At 32.9% G+C, this 20,301-nt stretch overlaps 1 protein-coding gene across 3 annotated transcripts in view; it reads left to right on the top strand.

The window, feature by feature from the left end:
* LOC114327025 (zinc finger protein 714-like) overlaps positions 1 to 20,301 on the top strand; it is a 55,365-nt gene that overhangs the window by 10,651 nt on the left and 24,413 nt on the right. For all 3 annotated transcript variants that reach the window (XM_028275522.2, XM_028275521.2, XM_050662966.1), the window contains 4 exons: positions 3,765 to 3,790; positions 6,667 to 6,847; positions 14,450 to 14,937; positions 17,898 to 18,178. In XM_028275522.2, coding sequence (XP_028131323.2) covers positions 3,765 to 3,790; positions 6,667 to 6,847; positions 14,450 to 14,937; positions 17,898 to 18,178 — 976 coding nt within the window. The remainder of the gene's footprint in view (positions 1 to 3,764; positions 3,791 to 6,666; positions 6,848 to 14,449; positions 14,938 to 17,897; positions 18,179 to 20,301) is intronic.

Genomic DNA, 20,301 nt, shown 5'->3' with positions numbered 1-20,301 from the left:
TCGGCCGCCAGCATGACTGAGAATAATTTTTGGAAGCGGGATTAAGTATCCTTTCAGAGGCAGGCAAAAATATGCCTCTAGCGTGGTTTTGCAGTTTTAGGCAGTTTGTTAGAGCAGTTTGTTCTAGTTACGTGTACTTACTATTAGTATAAGAGATACAATAGAGTTATTATGCTCTGACTGGCTGAAAGTCATTTGCCAATGTCAATTAAATAAATTAATAAAAAAATTAGAAATTATGATTTCTTTCATAATAATTCATTTACTTTTAAATACGCTGTTTATAAAATAAATAAAAAACCAAAAAAATAAAATTTAACCCTTAGTTTATTTAACATAAAAAAACAATCTTATAATATAACCGTAATTTGCTTACTTGCTTGTTTCTATTTGCATATATGCAATACATTTACAATATAATAAAATTGGTTCTAAAATGAAATTATCACGTGTTTGCAGGTATATTGTTTGCGTACCATAATTTCATTTTGGCAAGTGATTAATAATAACAGAATCAGTCAACGGCCAAACCAGAATGATCCTAAGGGGGGCTACAACTGGTGGGTCTCTGGGGGTATGGATTTAAGGCTTTAAGGATTTAAGGCATTTAAGGCTTATAACCCCCAACCCCCCCAGTTACGCCACTGGAATCAGTTGTCCGTTGTTTTCATGTAGTATATAATGTAAATTTTGCTTAATATGGCTGTTCAAGTGTTCAACGCTGATGAGCCAACGACGAAACATCTGATTCATGCTGTTTTGATATGTGGTATCATATTAATTATTATTTATAGCTAAAAAAACAGCTACTATGAGTATGAACCTGTTAGAGACTTAGAACTTTCGTAGCTATTCTTTTGCGAATAAAATTGTTATTTAATATCGTTTGCAAGCCTTAAAATAAATACGGTGCCGTTCTGTGACGTTATGACGTCACAAAATCGACCTTCCGGCTATTAAAGAAAATCTAACCATAATAATAATAATCCTCAAGTGTAGTGTGCCTCACCATCTTGTACTATCACGAGCCGCCCCTGTATATTAGATGAAGATTGGTAGAACTTTTGTTGGTAATCAAATTAAGCATGTAAATCAAAGCATTACATACCTACTAGATAAATAAATCTACGCCAAAAAATCATAATTTAAAAATAAAAATCTGACCTAATTTCGGATTTCTCTCTAAAATCCCCATTCTTGAGAAAATAAATTTATTCCAACCTAATCCAAATGTATAATTACAATATGATTATAATAAAAACTACTTAATAAATTAGAATGAGTCCTTGTCCAAAATAGTCCAAAAGTCCAAAAATATATATGAAAACTATTTAAAAAGGCAGCATAACTATTAACTAACTTTTGTTTGTTGTTTCTTTTCACAGAAATTTCAAAACGCAACAACCATAAATAATCAAACCACAGCTTTGCCACAGCCGACATATTGAATAATTTTTGACATGTCATTTGAACATCCAATCAGAACAAAGTTATAATGCGCATGCGCCCGGATCGTAGGTTTTAACATATAAGAATTCACCCTCATATCGTGCGTAAAGTAGTATAACTTCAAAAAAAGTTTGATTCGTACACCCTGTATACAATGACAATGTACCTGTCTAGCAACAATATTATTAGAGCAATATTGATAAAGAATAAGGCTATAACATATTAAAAAAAAGAATGTGTGTGTATTTTGTACGCACGTAAGAAGTTATACTTCTATTATATGATTTCTTAAAAATAAATATACTTACTTTAAACAGTTTGTTTTCATTTTTTTTAAACACCGAACTAATTTTGTGCTTACCGCTTTCAAAAAAATAAAAAAAAGTATAGGATTGCACTGGATTCGAACTCACGACCTCTCGATCTCTGGCCGAATTAGTCGAGGCATTGAAGCACAAAAAAAGGCCTTACTCTCGATTTTTGGCGCAGTAAGACGGATTTTAATGCAGTTTGGTGCGTTTGATTCGTGAGAATGTCAGGAAATTTTGTGAACTATTGTAATGAATAAGAAATCTGAAATTGCATTTATGCATAAGAAAAATTCATTTCAAAAGTGCATTTTGAAATAGGCAATTATTATAAATTTGCAACCCGGTAAATAGTTGGGCAACATCCCGATTAATTATTTTAATTATTTTTAATCATTTATAAGTCCATATAATAATAGTCTAAGATGTCAATAACCATTAATAATAAACAAAAAAAAGTTTTCAATTTAAAAATCTTTTAGTAATATTTTTAATATTTTCAATATTAATAATTTACTATTAGGATTGAAAACTACTTCGTCTTTCAATGCCAGATGGCGCTAGCCACCTACTATCATCACTTCAGTTGCAATGGGTGGGAAAACCTCTCGATACGAATCAGTTAAAATATGGAGAACAGTGCCTACGTTCCTTCCGATGAAGGCTCCAATAAGAGCCGAAAATCGCGATTCAAGGGACTGGACTGCACTCCGTATTCTAATTGAAAAGTAAGATTGTTTTGCCTTCGCATTGCAACTGAATAAAAATGGTATACATTTTTATTTTTTATTTTATAGTTGTATTACTCCGTAGAGTAACTAGGTGCATTTTTCCGTTGGAACTTTACCAGCTGCAGACGGGGGATGTGAATTGCATAGTGTAGAATTCCTTCCCTCTCGTCTTCACTGCAGCATCCATTTGACTTGCAAATTGTAGAAGTCTTGGAGGTGTCACCAGGAAAGTGTACCAATAAGTTTTCAATTTAAAAATCTTTTAGTAATATTTTTAATATTTTCAATATTAATAATTTACTATTAGGATTGAAAACTACTTCGTCTTCGCCAAAAAAAAATTCCTTATGTGGGAATCGAACCAAGTACTAACAGATCCGTAGCTAAATACACATACCGCTAATCTACGCAGACACTTGCTAGACAACGGCGATATTAGGTATAAACAAAACAAATTGGTAAGTAAAAATTGTAAAGAAAATTACTACATACTTAAATGTATTATAAAATTAATATATTCTTAAATTTTAGAAGAAACATTCGTAAATAGGTATTATTAATATCTATTAATGTTACTAAATGAAATATAAATATTTTGACGTTTCACAATTTGACAATTCACTTTTAACTGCAGTGCCTTAAAATTTTTAAAGCACCGGTGCTTTAAACTAGCATTTTTAACGCTCCTATGGAGTGCTATAAATTGCATTTTTAACACGTTTGTAGAAAAATATATTTAAAAACACTAATATATTCTTTCCACACCTTTTTTGGACTGATAAATACATAAATTAAAACATTTAGTAACGAACTGCATACTGCCTGTGTGCGCAGATTACTAAAATTTCACCCTCAATGAAATCGCGCCTAAAGAAGTATAACTTCAAAAAGGCAGTATAACTATTAACTAACCTTTGTTTGTTGTTTCTCTTCCCACAAATTTTAAAAGGCAACAACCATACATAACCAAACCGTCAACCGTCCACACCACAGCTGTGCTACAGCTGCCATATTGGATAATTTTTGACATGTCATTTGAACATCCAATCAGAACAACGTTATAATGCGCATGCGCCCTTATCGTACGTTTTAACATATAACAATTCACCCTCATATCGCGCGTAAAGAAGTATAACTTCAAAAATTACTTAAATCGGATATCTGGTTTAGGAAATACAAGTCATTGAAAATTACCAATTTTTGGTGTGCCCGTTTTTTGTGCCGGTGAGTGTATAAACTAATATAACCTAATGTAAAAAATTATATTTGTTTTTAGGCAAGAACCTGAATCAAAGGAATCATGTAAGTATCTTTTAATTATGGAAATATAACTAAATTACTGCAATTTATTTATGTATGTCTGTATTGTAAAGCACACAATGTCAAAGATTTAGAATGATAGACAGTTTATAATTTTTAACCATTGATACTTTAAAACTATTTGACATATCCTTGTCATACTTGGTAGAAAGTGTAGGTACTGTACATAGTACTAAATTATGATAAATGAACATTTCTGGCTACTACCAGAGGCGAACGACAGTGGACAGTGAATGGTTGACCCTTCCGAAAGTCTACGCCACTGGCGGAATTGCTATTTTAGCACAATATTTCGATTCTCCAATACCTTTTATGTACATAATATACTCTTCATTCGTAACGATAAAGTCATTATTTTTCGAGATATTTGAAGTTGAAAATGAAACGGCACAGCTATTTTCATTAAGAGGAAAAAGTAGCGATCAACGGGTAGCAACAAACGCTTTCCAAGATTTCGGCTGTAATTTTGAATATTTTGTCGAGATATTTGGTACACTGATTCGTAATATAATAAAGAATGGCGGTACAGAGCCCAATTTCAGAAATATGTTAGTATGTGGAAATTACTCTATAACTAAATAAAATATTGCAAAAAGGAGCCTGTACCGCCATTAAGAAAGACAAAAAATACACTTTCTTCAAATAAACTTTTTTATCCCGTGCCTAGATTTTGTGTCACATTGGATCTACTAAAAATCGATTTTTTTATAACAAGAAATCGAACGTCACTGACTTGGCAACATTTCGCGTCTATGTGTATAAAAATTATTGTTTTTGATAGTATAAACGTCACTGTCAGTGTCGAATTACCGACGCACTGTTGCCTCACTTTTGAAAGTTCGCAGAACTTTCGCAATCTTGGACCGCGTTTGTTGCTATACTTTTTCTCATGAGGATCTTTCAGTGCGTCACAGTTTTTCGATTTCTTTCTAACGCATTAAATTGTATGTGACAGAAAAAAACGCACGTCGGTGATTACATTTCGTCGGTGACATTTATAACATTTATTCTAGTTGTCAATAGATAGCGCTATAATCGAAAAAAAAATTATTTACTAATTATATAATATATCTACGAATATAATCTGTACAATTTATAAGACTATACAAATCAAAGAAAATACTATTTTATAAATGCAATAAACAGAATTGATTTGTTTTGATGCCAAATTGCAAATAAAATGTGACAACTGTCAGATTTAACTAAAATGTCATGTTAGAATAAATGTCATAAATGTGCTTATCACGGTCTTACCTTTTTTTTCTTTCAAAAATTTCAAATATCTCAAAAACTAATGATTTTATTTTTACGAATGACAAGTATATTATTTAGATAGAAAGTATGGGAGAATCTAAAAATTATACTAAAATAGCAATTCCGTCAGTAGCATAGAATTTGGGAAGGGTCAATCATTCATTTTCCCCTATCATACACTGAAAACTAATGACTTTATCGTTACGAAAGAAGAGTATAATATTTGCATAGAAGGTATTGGAGAATCGAAATATTGCGCTAAAATAGCAATTTCGTCAGTGGCGTAAAATTTGGGAAGGGTCAACCATTCACTATCCCCTGTCGTACTCCTCTTGTAGTAGCCAGAAACGTTTATTTATCATAATTTAGTAGTGTTTACAGTACCTACACTTTCTGACAAGTATGACTAAGATATGTCAAATAGTTTTAAAGTACTGGGTAAAAATAGTTATTAAATTTTTAAATAAAACACCCTGTAACTCAGTGAAGACCCACATTTTATTCAAGTGATTTTGGTTAAATCTTAATATTTTGAGGTCTAGACTATACAACTCAGAGATTGGACATTCTTAATGAATCATCCTGTATACATATTATTAAGAATTGTCCATATAGTAACTGGAGAAACCTTAGCACAAAATACAAAGATTTAACCTAAAATACTTAAATAAATTATTACTCCCTACCGAGATCCAGAGTGTTTTATTACAATAAATATTAAATGATTTTAGCCCATTGTTTTAACACCTTCCAATACTTTTTTTTCAAACTTGACAAACAGTTTACAAATGTGAGGGTTTTTTAACTAGTGTTAAAAGATAGTTTTCCGCTGTTACCAGAGGCGTGCTGTATGGATACATACTTCCTTTTTCCCCTCACAATATACGCCACTGTCGTAATAATAATTTCAGCATGTTTTTTTTTATTCTTCGTCACTTTTTACGTAAATATCAACCTTTTGTCTCAAGGCGATAGAGTAAAGTAGTTTTCAAGATATCTGCGTTTAAAGATAATGGATTCAATAAGATTATGTATTTTAAACAACATTCAATCAGATTATGTGTTTCTCCAATAAATTAAAAAATACAGATATAATTCTGAATGACCAACTGAGACAAACAGCTCCCCGCTCCTCAACCTATTCAGTTAAAGACTATAAAGGCACTGTTGTTCTGAAGCTATTTTCTTGTGGCATTTTTGCAATTAACTATTTTTGATGGGAAATAAGCCATTTTACTAAAAAAATGATTTTATTAACGTTTCGACGCCCAAATTGGGTGTCATAATATAAAAATATTTTTTATATTTTGACAACGACACCTGATTTGGACGTCGAAACGTTAATAAAATCATTTTTTATCAATATAAAAACATTTTTTATATTGTGACAACGATACCTGATTTGGGCGTCGAAACGTTAATAAAATCATTTTTTTAGTAAAATTGTGGCTTATTTCCCATCAAAAATAGTTAATTATAAAGGCACTCTGCCAAAACAGTTGTAGTAACATTAATTTATGTATGAAGTATTGAAAACAAGTTTTCAGTGTTTTATTGTTAAATAAGTTTTAAGATTTTAGTTTAACAAAATTTCTCTGTTACAGATTTGTGTGAACAATGTAATGTGGAATCTTGTTACAAAAAACATGACTTGCACGCAGATTTTATTCGTATTACAACCAAACCATTAAATCAATCAAATCCATATGAATGTGCTACATGTAGCATAAAGATTTTGAATCCTACAATAGCCTTATTTCATTTGTCCCTGCATGACAAAGACAGGTGAGTTCATAACAGTTCGTTATTTAACCCATTCGCTGTCTAAGAGAATGGAACTCGGCTACTAGGAGCCATTCTGTTGGTACGGCACCTGATTGAGGCAACCATATCACTCGCTGGCGCGTGAACGGCACCTGGCTGAAGTAACTATATCACGCGCTGGGGCGTGATCGGATCGTGAATGGGTTAAGGCCCCCTTTCAGGTTGAGATCGGTATCGATACACTGCCCTGCTAAGTAAAAACGTTCTAACTGACAATATTAGACTTTTGAGAAAAAGCAATACACTCATACCTCGCTTTATGGCCTAGATACGTTCCACGAAACATGGCCGCAAAGCGAAGTGCCGTATAAGGAATCAATTATTCTAATACAAATTCATAAAAATTTGATGGGATCGGTTCCAAATTTGTTAAATATGTGACATGGTTTATCGTTAAAAATGCATTTTATCTGTTTATTCCATTTAAATAAAAAAGACATACAAAAAATCACATACACTGGTATATAAAATAATAATAATAGGTTCCAAAAACCAAATATAATCTACAAAATTTAAGCTTTCTTGTTGGATCTCCATATAACGGGTAAATGATTTTTATTTAGTCCTGTAATAATAATAATAAATAAATACATAAATAGTAAGGCCTTGGATTTTCGGACAAATATATTAGAAGTGGTTTTAGCTTAAAATCACCAGTGGCATTTGCCCCAAGTAGCAAAGTTAATCGTTCTTTAGACCATTTTATAACCAGGCGCAGATTTTTCGGTTTTTGAAATGTACGTGCGATCAGGCATTTGCTTCCAATATAGTCCTGTTTCGTCTACGTTAAACACTTGTTCAGGTTTATAACCACCTTTCTCAACAATTCCCTTTAAAATGTTGAGATATTCTTTAGATGCGGCCTCATCTCATTTTATTTTCAAATTATGCATAAACAAGTGGAAATAGAAAAGAGTGTGCATCGAGATTGCGTTTGCGCGAGAATGACAACATGGGGCCGTTATAGCGAAACATTTTAGGCCGTAAATCGAAACCGTCCCGTAATAGGGAACTTGCATAAATTTTTAAATATTAAAATGATATTAAAAAACATAAGGTAACATGATCTTAAAACGCTTGCATGCGAAAAAAACAAATATTTTTAACCCGTACGCTAAGTACGACGCTTTGAAAATGGTATAAAATTCAAATATATCTTAGGAGGCTCTTGAACGTCCTTCTATTGGTTCGACGTCACAGGCCACGGTCAACCGGGCTAGCTAGTCGGAAACAACGCGATTAGGGTAGGTATCACGGGTATATTACATTTTAATCGTCTTTAATGGGAAAATTCCTAGGTATTATTTATGTTCTTCTTATATATTGTAATAAGTAGTTCCCGAATCAGCTTAGTTTTAAACTGAAATTGATAAAGTTGAGTGCTACTTTGTAAAGAGTTTAAAACGCATAATATGACGGACGAGGGTTTTTCAAAAGGTCAATCTGACTAACTTACCTACCGTTGATGTCTTCATCGTGGCAACTTTTATAAAAAGTAGTGAAAGCTATTCTATTGGAGAAATGCGAGGTGTCAAGGCAAATAAGTAAGAGTTATTAATAAGCATGTTTAAACCGTTTATAACAATAGTTTGGTACCATTATATTATAGTATACGGTTTACCCCGTGGGTTTGATCTACCTACCTCTAATCGAAGGATTTCGTATATCCTGGAAAAGATTACGGTGTAATTTGCATTATAATAAAGATTATATTTTGTTGTAATGTTTATTAGTACCTACTGGAGCCTTTCATTATTGTGTTCAACTTCAAAGCCTTCTGAGAAAAGATTATGGTGATTAGCAGACGTACCGATAGAACGTGTACATATCCAACAAAATCCTTCTTTACAAAGTTAATAATACGCATAAATAAGAAGAATCATTATTGTAATTTTACAAGTTAATATCTTTATCATCTCAGCTTATACTTACACCGCATCCCTCGGTAGACCGCAAGCTATAGTAGAAACCCGACTGTAGACCGCATACTATCGTAACACCAATACTTTTTAGTTACTCTTACTTTTATTACTAAAAGTTTTGTTTATTTTTAAGTTACGTGTTTCTTCTTTGTTCTTCAACACAAGAAACGACAAAAGTAATTTCATAAAAAAGAACTTTTTGATACATGTCAACAGAGATAATATGTTAATATTTTGCCTGTCACAGAAAAAATCATTTTTGCCACAGAGTAAAACAAGATATTTCAACTCTATTATTTATCTATGGGCAAACTGCATTAAATGCAATAGCCCACCCCGAACGAGCAAACGATACGAGTGGCCTGTGACGTCAGACCCCAGGTCTCGCTTTTGAAGTTGTTTAAAACGGAAATTTTAGGCGCGGAACTTTGATTAGATGTTGTACGTACACCATTCATTGTTAAGACGTAATATTTTGAATATAACATTTTAAAACATAAATTAACAATTTTATGCAGTGCAAGTTCCCTATTGAACAGGGCCGATATAGCGAAATGCCGTATACAGAGCGGCCGTATAGCGAGGTATGGGTGTATTTGTAAATAATACTGTGCCATCCTCATTTTAAAAAGCAGACTTTTGGTTTTTTGCACATAAGTAGTTAATTAGGATTAAATTTTTTTCCATTTACCAGCAATCACTAAAACAACCCCAAGTTTGACATTTGATAGATAGGACTTTTTAACTAAGTATTAAGAATGTATAGGTCGTTTAGAATGAGTAATTTTTTAGATAGGACTTTTTTAGTTTAAATATGAATGTTAATTAAAGTTTTACGATGTTTATAATAGTATGCGGTCTACCTCGGAGGTGCGATCTACCTGAAGGATTTGCACAAAATAACAAAGTGCAAGAAAAATTAAATGAAAGTAAATCTACCAGGCCATTTTATTTGAAAAGAGAGCTTGATATTTGCTCATACCGTGGGAAAATATTACCGTGTTATTTGCATAATATGTAGCAAAAAAACTAAAGCATAAATTTTATTGTGTATTCCTAAATAGTAGTAGTAGGTATAAATGTTTATTAGTAGTTAGCAATAAACATTTCGCCTACAAAGGTGCCTTTAATTAAGTATAGTGTGCAAACCCTTCTGAGAAAAGATTATGGTGATGAGCCCACATATTTGCGGTGTGCAAGTACTTGGAGGGGATACGAGAAACGATCGTGCGAGAATAGCGGAGAAATATTGCAACTTCCTTAAATAATTCATATTGTCAATTGAAATTGTCAAATTGACGTATATTTCATACCTACTCTCATTGAAGAAGATAAATTATATATTGCCCCACAATATTGATATGATATGCAATTATTATAATAGGTAAATTTAATTAATTGTAGTTTGTTTGCAGTACTGCATTTTAATAACTAATGGTATGTACTACATACAATTGTTTACGTTTTAATAACATAACCTGAATCTTATTTTTTCTTCTTATTATTTTTTTGGACTATGGCCTTGACAATTATCCAGTAACCAGGACTAATATAATTGGCCAATATAATTAAAAGTGCGAATAATGTTGCTGAGCGTAGAAACCAGGTATCGCTTTGCCGAACTTGCACGGTCCCAATATACAGTACCGACAAAATCAATCTTTATAAAATCAATAAAACGCATAGTCAGAAAAATTATTATTTTAATTTTACAAATTAATACTTGGTCATATCAATTTACTATTTTAGTTGAGAACCAGCCACAAAATTATTTCAACTAAAATAGCAAATTGATATGACAAATTAAATTATTATTAGGTAGGTATTTATTTGTAAAATTAAAATAATCATTTTTATGATTTATGCGTTTTATTTACTTTATAAAGATTTTTTGTCGGCATCGTAATATAATACAGCTTATACACTGCATCCATCGGTAGACCGCAAACCATAGTAGAAACGCGACGGTAGACCAATGAACTGTCAACACGGATGGAATGGGCATGAAGCGAACTTATTGCCGCAAGGATGAGAGAGTCAATTCAGGGAAGGATAGAAGATAATCGCCATCTTTCGTAAACAAACAAATTGATAGTGGTAATCAGGGTTGCCAGCTTGGGGTATTTTCCTACAATTTTGGAGTAATTTAAAAGCGTCTATGGGATGTTTTCTAAGCAGAAATGGTTGGGGGATTTTTTGGGGGGAGAGTTATGGGAGATTTTAAGGAGTCATGGGAAATTAAATATGCGAATATACATAGAACTGTATGTATATTATACTCTCATATAATCGAAGAAGATAGGACCTATGAATTATTTCCAGGGTCCTCTGTTGATAAGTAGTATAATTTTGGTTTACATGCGGAAATGATAATTTATTAACATGCGGAAAATATTTTAATTTGGGGGATTTGAGCTTAATTTGAGGGAATTACAGTTTCTAAGTGGGGGATTTATAAAACCACATCTGGCAACTCTGGTCATTATGATAATATCCAACCAACGAAGAAGTCAAATTTTCCCTGACAAGCTCTGTCTCTCTCTAGGACCTCTCACTTGTATGTTGGCCGCAATCTCGCTTCACTATTTGAATGTGACGGGGCCATTCCATCCGTGTTGACAGTTCATTGCGGTAGACGCATCAATAATTTTACTAACTGCATTTTCTCATTAGATAAGTTTATTAAGGAATACTTATTTAAGAGGCAAATCTGTTATGTATTTTATATTTCAATAAATCAACAAAAATTATTACACCCAATTATTTTTCAAATACCTGTATGAGAAGCGATCGGTATTCAGATGATTTACAGTAATTTCCCTAGTCATATTATATTTCGTATAGGCGCTAGGTCAACATTAGTTTCACCAGTTGAATGATTTCAACAGGACTTACTTAGCCCAAAAGTCCTATCTTCACAATTTTGATGCAGATAGAACGATTTATCTAAGTATTTAGCATATAGGACGTTTATTCTAAGCACAACGGCTGTTGGTTGTAGAAAGGACAAACAAATTTATGATTTTTTACGATTTGAGGTGGCAGAAGGGACTTTTTGACTAAGCAATAAGAATAAGATGGTAAATGTCTAGTAGTAATGGAATATACCATAATCAAGAAAAAACGAAAATTGTAGATCGGACGTTTTTACTAAGCAGGGCAGTACATGTCGTAAGTACATATCAGTATCGCGATACAAATGTCATAATGTATTTGGTTGTCTTAGGCACATCAAAGAAACAAGAAACGTAAATCACGTTTCGTGGAAATAAAACACTGCTAAAAAAATAGACGTCCGGCCATTTATGAAACTTTCCGAAAATAAAAATGTTTTATGAGCATGAATCACACTCGTTTCATTGGTAGACGGACTTTAAGATTTGTTTAACCGTGTTTAATTTTCATGAAACGTGTTTTACGTTTCATGTTTTTCGTTTCATGTTTCGTTGGTGTGCGACTTGCCTTAGTATCGCTGTATCAGTATCACAACTCTCTATCTTCGTCATCTACAACTCTATCAAAATCTGTATCACTGTTTTTGAAACAGATATAAATCTCATTATACATGTACCTATTGCAACTTGTCGCGATACATGTATCGATACCGATCCAATGTGAATGGGACCCTTTAGGTATGCAGATGACACAATTTCAATTTTTTTAAGCCCGGTTTTTAATGTTAAAGTTATCCATACTTTATGGCATAATGTATATTAACACGTTCGCTGCCACGTTGGTCCCATGGGACCAGCACCTTTTTTAATGCTTGTTAGGCTGCTGGTTCATAATAATGTCCAATATCTCAGACTAAAAGATCCACGTGCCCTAGAAGGTCTATACTGTAAGAATGGCCTATTAAATTATTTGAAAATAGTACCTAGTGGTCCCAGTTATTTGATAGAAAGTGATAAAAATAAAAAAGAATGTGTGTGTACTTTGTACGCACGTAAGAAGATATTCTTCTATTATATAATACGTAATTTAAACGAAGTAAATATACTTAAAAGGTTATTTGTACTTATTTTATTTAAAAATCAAACCAACTTTCTTATCTACCACTTTCAAAAAAGAAGAATATCTTCAAAAATTATATAATAATATACTTACAATCATAAAATCTATAAAAAAAATAAAAAAATAATAACTTGCTTGGGGCTTAAACCCACTTAACGTCTACCGCGCCGTACGAAAGTTGACGCCATTTCAAACTGCACCAAACTCTCGTATACGTCATGTGGGAATATACACAAACTAAACGTTTACACCATAAATTTATATGAATTTAATAAAATTATTAGTTTGATTTTTGTCGAAATAAAATACAACAAAATATAGAGTAAGAAAACTATATATGAGATGAAGATTTGTAGAAAGTTTGTTCGTAATCAGATTATGTAAATTAAAGCATTGCCTACTAATAGGTAACTACATTATTTTGTTTACATTTTCCAAATAGATAGGTATTGAAACTATTAGGTATTTCCAACTGAAACATTTAGAATTACGTACCTGCGGCTTTTCAAAACTATTTAAAAAGTCACTATAATTATAAATTTGATTTTATTTCTGTCCACACATCAATAAAAACTAATATTATACAATATTTTTGTTTACCGATAACCTCCATATTGAACAATTATTGACAGATCATTTCAAAATTTCAACACCCAATCAGAGCCCGTATAACAACTAATACCATACTGTCGGTGTGCGCATGCGCGCGGATCAATCAAATTTTACCCTCAATCGATTCGCCGGTAAAGAAGAATATCTTCAAAAATTGAATTTGTAGTCAACTGTATTTAGAAACTCTTACATACAATGTATGACATACGTACATAAAAAATTATGCTTAAACCTCACTAAAACAATCTATACAAAAATTTTCACAATTTTCACAATATGTGTCGACTTTTTTTATTTTGTTCATGGCATATTTTCGCCGTGTCTTTAAGATTTTTTTTTGTAGCAGTTCTTGCACATTTTTCTTGTTATGTTTATTTCACTTTTTCTTCACTTTAATGACGTGGTTTTCTGCACAAGCTGAGGTATGAGTGGCACAGTCTATAGTTTCCTTGGGACCAACGGCGCGTAGAGGCATAGAAGTGCTTCAATGGGCAACGCGGTTTTATTTAATTTTTTTCGTAAATAAACATTCATTTTGACGAAATAATCAAATGGCAAGCATTTTTTGTCCCTAGACCATGATACTATAAATAAAGAGATAGTATTTTCCCGTAGTTCAAATACGTCCGAGTTCGCGCATTGATTACGTAACTGGAGACCGGAAGTTGAATTTGAATTCTTGTTAAAGTTAAATGGGATTTGTATGCATTATGTGATGAAATTATTCAATTAGCAAAATAACATTAAACTTCAATGTATTCGAAAAGAATTTAGTGTCGAGATTCCAGTCAAATAACTGTCAAAGATAAAATATAAAATACAACCGCGAACAATTCAAAGTAATCGGACATTACGAATGATTACGAACCATTACGAACTTGCCGGTCTCCAGTTACGTCACGACTTCCGGATGTGCAATATATTATCTTGTTATTTATAGTATCATGCCCTAGACTAAACTAGACCATTTTGATGTATGTATAAGCATATTCCATTTTAAATTTCTTCTTAATAGTTTCAGGTGCTATAAATGCAATTGCATTCTACTGGAATTTTCTGATTTTTTGGAGCATATAGAGAAACTTCATTCTAAAGACAAGGATTATTTTCGATGTGTCGAGTGTAATTTTGTGACCTTCTGGCATGTCCAGTATGTTGCCCATAAGAATAAGTTTCATAAACCAAAAGTGTTTCATAAATGCAAACTGTGTGACGAATTGTGGCCAACCAGAAATCATAATTTACATGAGAAGATGTTACATATTAGAAACAAATATGGAAGGAATCCATATGTGTGCAAGAAATGTGAGATTGAATTAGTTGATCCCGATGAAATATATGATCACTTAAAGATACATGGTGATATAGGAATATTTTGCAGTTTTTGTGCCTTTACTTCCGAAAATCTTAAAGACCTTGAAAATCACAAAAAAGTTAACCATGCAGAAGAAATTGAAAAACAAAGTATTCTACGGGAAAGCTGTAAAGAATATATGGAGAATTGTAAGTTTATTCTTATTATAAGCAAGATAAAGCTTTATATTTTACGCTGTTACTAAGACAAACAAAACACACTCAAATTCACATTTGAGTAATAAGCATTTAGTCCCCAGTACACCGTTCTTTTTTGAAAATGATTACAAAAGTAAATGGTTTTAACTGCTTTGATTGAGTGAGTCTACCACTTTGTGAATATTTTCAGAGTGCAGGTTGGACGCTTTTCCGCACGCACAACGCCTAAACCTGTAGCTCTAGTGCGGTTATGTTTTGTTAGTAATTTTAAATTTTAATCAAAACATTATATGTTAAAGTAAAATAAATTATTTTTGTCGAACAAAAAAGAGGGAGCGATCATCGAGTCCGACACCCGCAAGATGTCACTTTAGCGCGGTACAGTTTTATTATTACAAAACTCTTAAGAGCATACAGTGGCGCGTTATCAATATAACTTCGGGAGATAGTATCATACCTTTTTTCGTAAGGTCTGCGAAACTTTGGCAACAGTGGTAATCTTTGACATTATCTAAGATCAATATTTTGGCAAGTATACTCATAGGCGAACTAAATGGAAGTAATAGAAAACAATTTTGTTATTAGTAAATATATATTTATAAAAATAAACCAAAATGGGTGAAAATTTTATGTTAACAGGTATTTTCACGAAATAATAATAATAAATAATCATTTCGTTGTGAAGCGAAATAAGAGCCGTTCTATTTTATTTAGTTCATAAAGCGCCAAAGGCACCCTCTTTATATAATTGCATTAGAATTCGAAATATTTTTACTTAAAATATACTTACCTACATACATATAACTAAAACTCACAATTAACAATAATCTATTTTTTCATAGAGGCCAACAACTTAGTCTCTGGTTCTATCACACAAAAATATAATAAATTGACTATAAATAAACACTACTTTCCTATGAAACAACAATAACGAATTCTTAAAATAATGCACTACTGCACTGAACAGATATCGATAAAGATAACAGAACAGATAAGAGAAAATCTGACGCAGGTTTGTCAAAATGACAGTGACAATTTCTCTATGTTGCCTAATTAGTTATTAAAATAAAATCAATGGGAAAATCCCAATAGTTGGCTGTATACCATAGTTTAAAAAACTTATACAGAAGTAAAAACTTCAAATTGTATTCTGGTATAAAATCGTTTATTTAAAAACTATCTAAAAGTCATCCACATGGATTGCAAAACGTTTTCGTTCTAATCAGAACATCTTCAGTGCATTCCGCAAAGTAGTTGTAACTAGCACACCAATGAAGGTGGTAACTTCATAATATATGGCTTACATTATAAATTTTAATAAAATATTGTGACTACTAGTCGATGTTAAAAGATTAAATTATGTATGTGCCTAAAGAGCAACATGCTTCCTTGCTCGAAAAAACTAGGTCAAGTTTTTTCAAGGACCTAGTTTTTTCGAGCAAGGAAGCATGTTGCTCTTTAGGCACATACATAATTTAATCTTTTAACATCGACTAGTAGTCACAATATTTTATTAAAATTTATAATGTAAGCCATATTTATATTATGAAGCTACCACCTTCATTGGTGTGCTAGTTACAACTACTTTGCGGAATGCACTGAAGATGTTCTGATTAGAACGAAAACGTTTTGCAATCCATGTGGATGACTTTTAGATAGTTTTTAAATAAACGATTTTATACCAGAATACAATTTGAAGTTTTTACTTCTGTATAAGTTAATTAGTTATTAGTTATAATATGTTCGGAACAAGTAGCAACATATAAATACCTGGGTGTGAAAATAGAGAATGGAGGAAGATCAGAAGAAGAAGTCAACGAAAGGATAACCATGGCGTCCAAAATGTACCATAGCTTAAACAGAACATTCATTGGAAAGAGAGAAGTAAGCAGCAGGACAAAGATGATGGTATATAAAACGATCTTCAGGCCAATCCTTACCTATGGTAGTGAGAGCTTGGTGCTAACACAATCATCGAAAAGCAGAATAAACTCCATGAACATGAAGTACCTAAGAAAAGTAAAAGGAATTACAAAACGCGATAGAATAAGAAACAGCATTGTGAGAGAAGAACTACAAGTCGAACCAATAACACAAATACTGTTCTGCTTAAATGGTTTGGACATTTGTGTAGAAGGAACGATGGTAGACAGGTATGGGAGGTATATAACGCGTATGTGAGGCAAAAGTGCAAAACAAGAGAGGAAGAGGGAGACCAAAGAAAACCTGAAACGATGAAGTGGTAGAGATTCTGAGGACGAAAAATACAACTTGGACTGAAGCGAAACGAAGGGCCAAGAATAAGCAAGAGTGGAGACGATTTGTATATGATATAGATGTATGAAATGTATTTTTAAACACCTTACACCGTTAGGTAGAAAGGTTTAGATTATATACAGTGCTAGTCAAAAGTCCGTACCCCCCCTCTTATCTTTTGAACGGTTATACCTATAATAGTGAAATTTGGAGGGAGGAAATAAATAGACGGAAGCTTCCTAACTAGTCATGACAGGTGATGTAATAGTGACAGATGACGTTACAGAGCCACTGTGACCGATAATTTTAAATAGGACCTTATAGCAAGTGATACCTCGTTTGAAAGGTATTCAAAATACCTACTCAGGCATTCTAATATTTTGGGTTTAAGTTTATTCGCTCTAATTCGTTTAAGTTGATTCGCGTTTAAGTTGATTCGCTCGTTTAAGACGATCGCTACCTCTTTTTTGTTCGATAAAAATAAGTTTTATTTTATAAATCGTTATTATATAAATACGTATATTCTTTTGATCCAAATTAAAAATTCTAGCAGGATAGTCTGTCCTGCACTCTGAAAATTGCAGAAAGTGGTACACTCGCTCAAAAGAAGAAGTTGAAACCATTTTTAAGACTTTTGTAATGGTTTTTTAAAAAGGACGGTGTACTGGGGACTAATTGTTTTATTGTAATTTTAGATAATGATGTAAAATGTGAATTATGTAATAGATACTGGCCAGATAAAATTCATAAAAATCACGAAAAAATGATACTAGTTGAAAAACAAGTAACAGAAGATAATCCGTATAAATGTAAGACATGTAACGAAAAAACATGTGACCTACGAGAAGTTTACAGACATGTGAATCGGTATTGTAGGCATACGATTAAATGTCCATTTTGTTCAAAAAAGTTTAGAGTGAGGACAGTTTTAGATAACCATATTATAAGAGAACATCCAGATAAAGAATCCGTAATGGTAAGTATATTATCAATGTATAAACATTTAGGAAACCTTCTCGTTGGCACTTTACCACGCTGAGCAGATGGGACGTGAATTATTTAAAATTCCCTCATCTTAATGTTCGTCTCGGCACCTGTATGGCTTATAATTTTTGAAAGTCGTGGAGGTAGTAACCAGAGAGTTTCCATCTTCTATTGTCAGTCTAGTGGTGTAAGAACGATATTTATTGTCGTTTTCTGTACTACTGGATTGAGAACTTAGTTTGTTTCTTAGCAGATGTCGCTACGATATCCGTGACATTTCTTTCTTTGCAATCTGGGAAGGCACAGGTCGAGATACCTGGTTGAATTGGAGAGAAGAGAATATGAGACTACTGATGAGAGGCAAGAAAGCCCCCGAAACCGGTATAGACTCTTCCTGCACTCTCCGATTTAACTAGAGTATAATGCTGCTGCATTTTCAGGTTGCAAAGGAAATTGAAAATGTTTATACATTTTTAATTCATTTACTCTTTTGTGGAGTACTTAGGAAACCATCTCGTTGGAACTTTACCATGCTGAGCAGATGGGACGTGAATTATTTAAAATTCCCTCATCTTAATGTTCGTTTCGGCACCCGCATGGCTTATAATTTTTTAAAAGTTGCGGAGGTAGTAACCAGAGAGTTTCCATCTGTTGTCAGTCTAGTGGTATGAGAATGATATTTTAAAAAATAAAAAAAGAGTATTAGGTGTTCTCTTTGGTGGGATATCGGATAAAAATGAAGTTTTTTATGAATATTATATCAAATCCAATTGTAGTATCTTATATCACTTACAGTCGGAAAAATGAAAGAATACCCATGAACGATCACATCAATCACTTACTTTGAATTTGCTGTCTTTTCTGTCAAACAAACTTTTGTTATTTATAAAAAAGACAGCAAATACACAATAAATTATTGATGTGATCGTTAGTGGGTATTCTTTCATTTTTCCGTCTGTATTTTCTCTGATAATTAATACCTTACTTTACTTTATCGTGTCCGGACATGTCATTCATGGAATTTCTGCCCAGTATCGGGCTTCGCCGGTTCTATCTTTGTTGGCGAGCCATAAATCTTCGAGAGTACACCAATGAGGACAGTTTCTGCATGTAAGAAGATGTATTTCTCCAGATTCACAGTTCACATCATCTTGGTCTATTTTCCCCCGTTTTACCATGTTTGATTTTACTAGAGCGACCGCCGCGTGCCGTTCTTATCTTATTCATAGTTTTTCACGTTTTAAAGTCTAGAGATTGGCTGGAATATTGAAGACGAGAAAGAGGAAAATACTTCATCCGGGTGCAGGTACTTCAGTGCAGGTTCATCCTGCACTGTTCCAAGGAAGCTTTTCTTGCGCTCTCTATGTGCTCTGCAACGCATCTGCATGTTGAGGGTTCTACAAAACCGCTGCTTTATATAGATTTGAGAGTGACATTCGTTTCGTGCACCCCGCTACTATCTTTATATTCTTTTGATTGCGTCGGTTACTCCCGATCTACGGCGCAATTCTGTGTTGGTTATTCGGTCTCTTAGGGTTAATCCCAAGATGGACCGCTCTATTGTCCTCTGTGTTGTTAGAATTTTGTTTGTGCACGTCTTAGCGTATCTGCACCATAGGTTAGAGCAGTTGTTTACTAAATAAAAAAAATCAAATAAAATTCAAGGCTAATTTTACTCACACCACCGGGCGCGCTACGGTACGGAATGCGAACAATTCAACACCTATTACTTTAGAGCCGTACTGACAACTAAACAAATAATAAATCGAGATGGTGTGTGCGTCTTAAGTTTTCTTAGGCGGCGGTTACATTGGATGCGAGTTCGTACGAAAAACCGATCGTACGAATTCGTAAGAATATGTACGAAATCATCAGAACGAAACAAATGCGTACAATGATATATGCACGGTTACATTACTTACAAATATTTCTTACGAACTCTTCGAACCTCTTACGAAATATTTCTGATGCGACCAACATAATTTGTTTTTTCTGCGACTAGTCGTACGAGAAGTCGATTGTATTTAATAGTTTTGTGGTATTCGGCTGATTATGGTTACAAAATGGATGTTGAAAAATTAATAATAGTCCAAGAAAGACAATATTTATGGGACC

Source organism: Diabrotica virgifera, chromosome 1 (genome assembly GCF_917563875.1).
Source record: "Diabrotica virgifera virgifera chromosome 1, PGI_DIABVI_V3a".
In the NCBI taxonomy this organism is placed as follows: domain Eukaryota; kingdom Metazoa; phylum Arthropoda; class Insecta; order Coleoptera; family Chrysomelidae; genus Diabrotica; species Diabrotica virgifera.
Note: the sequence above shows the minus strand (reverse complement) of the source record. Positions and strands in the feature narration are given on the sequence as shown.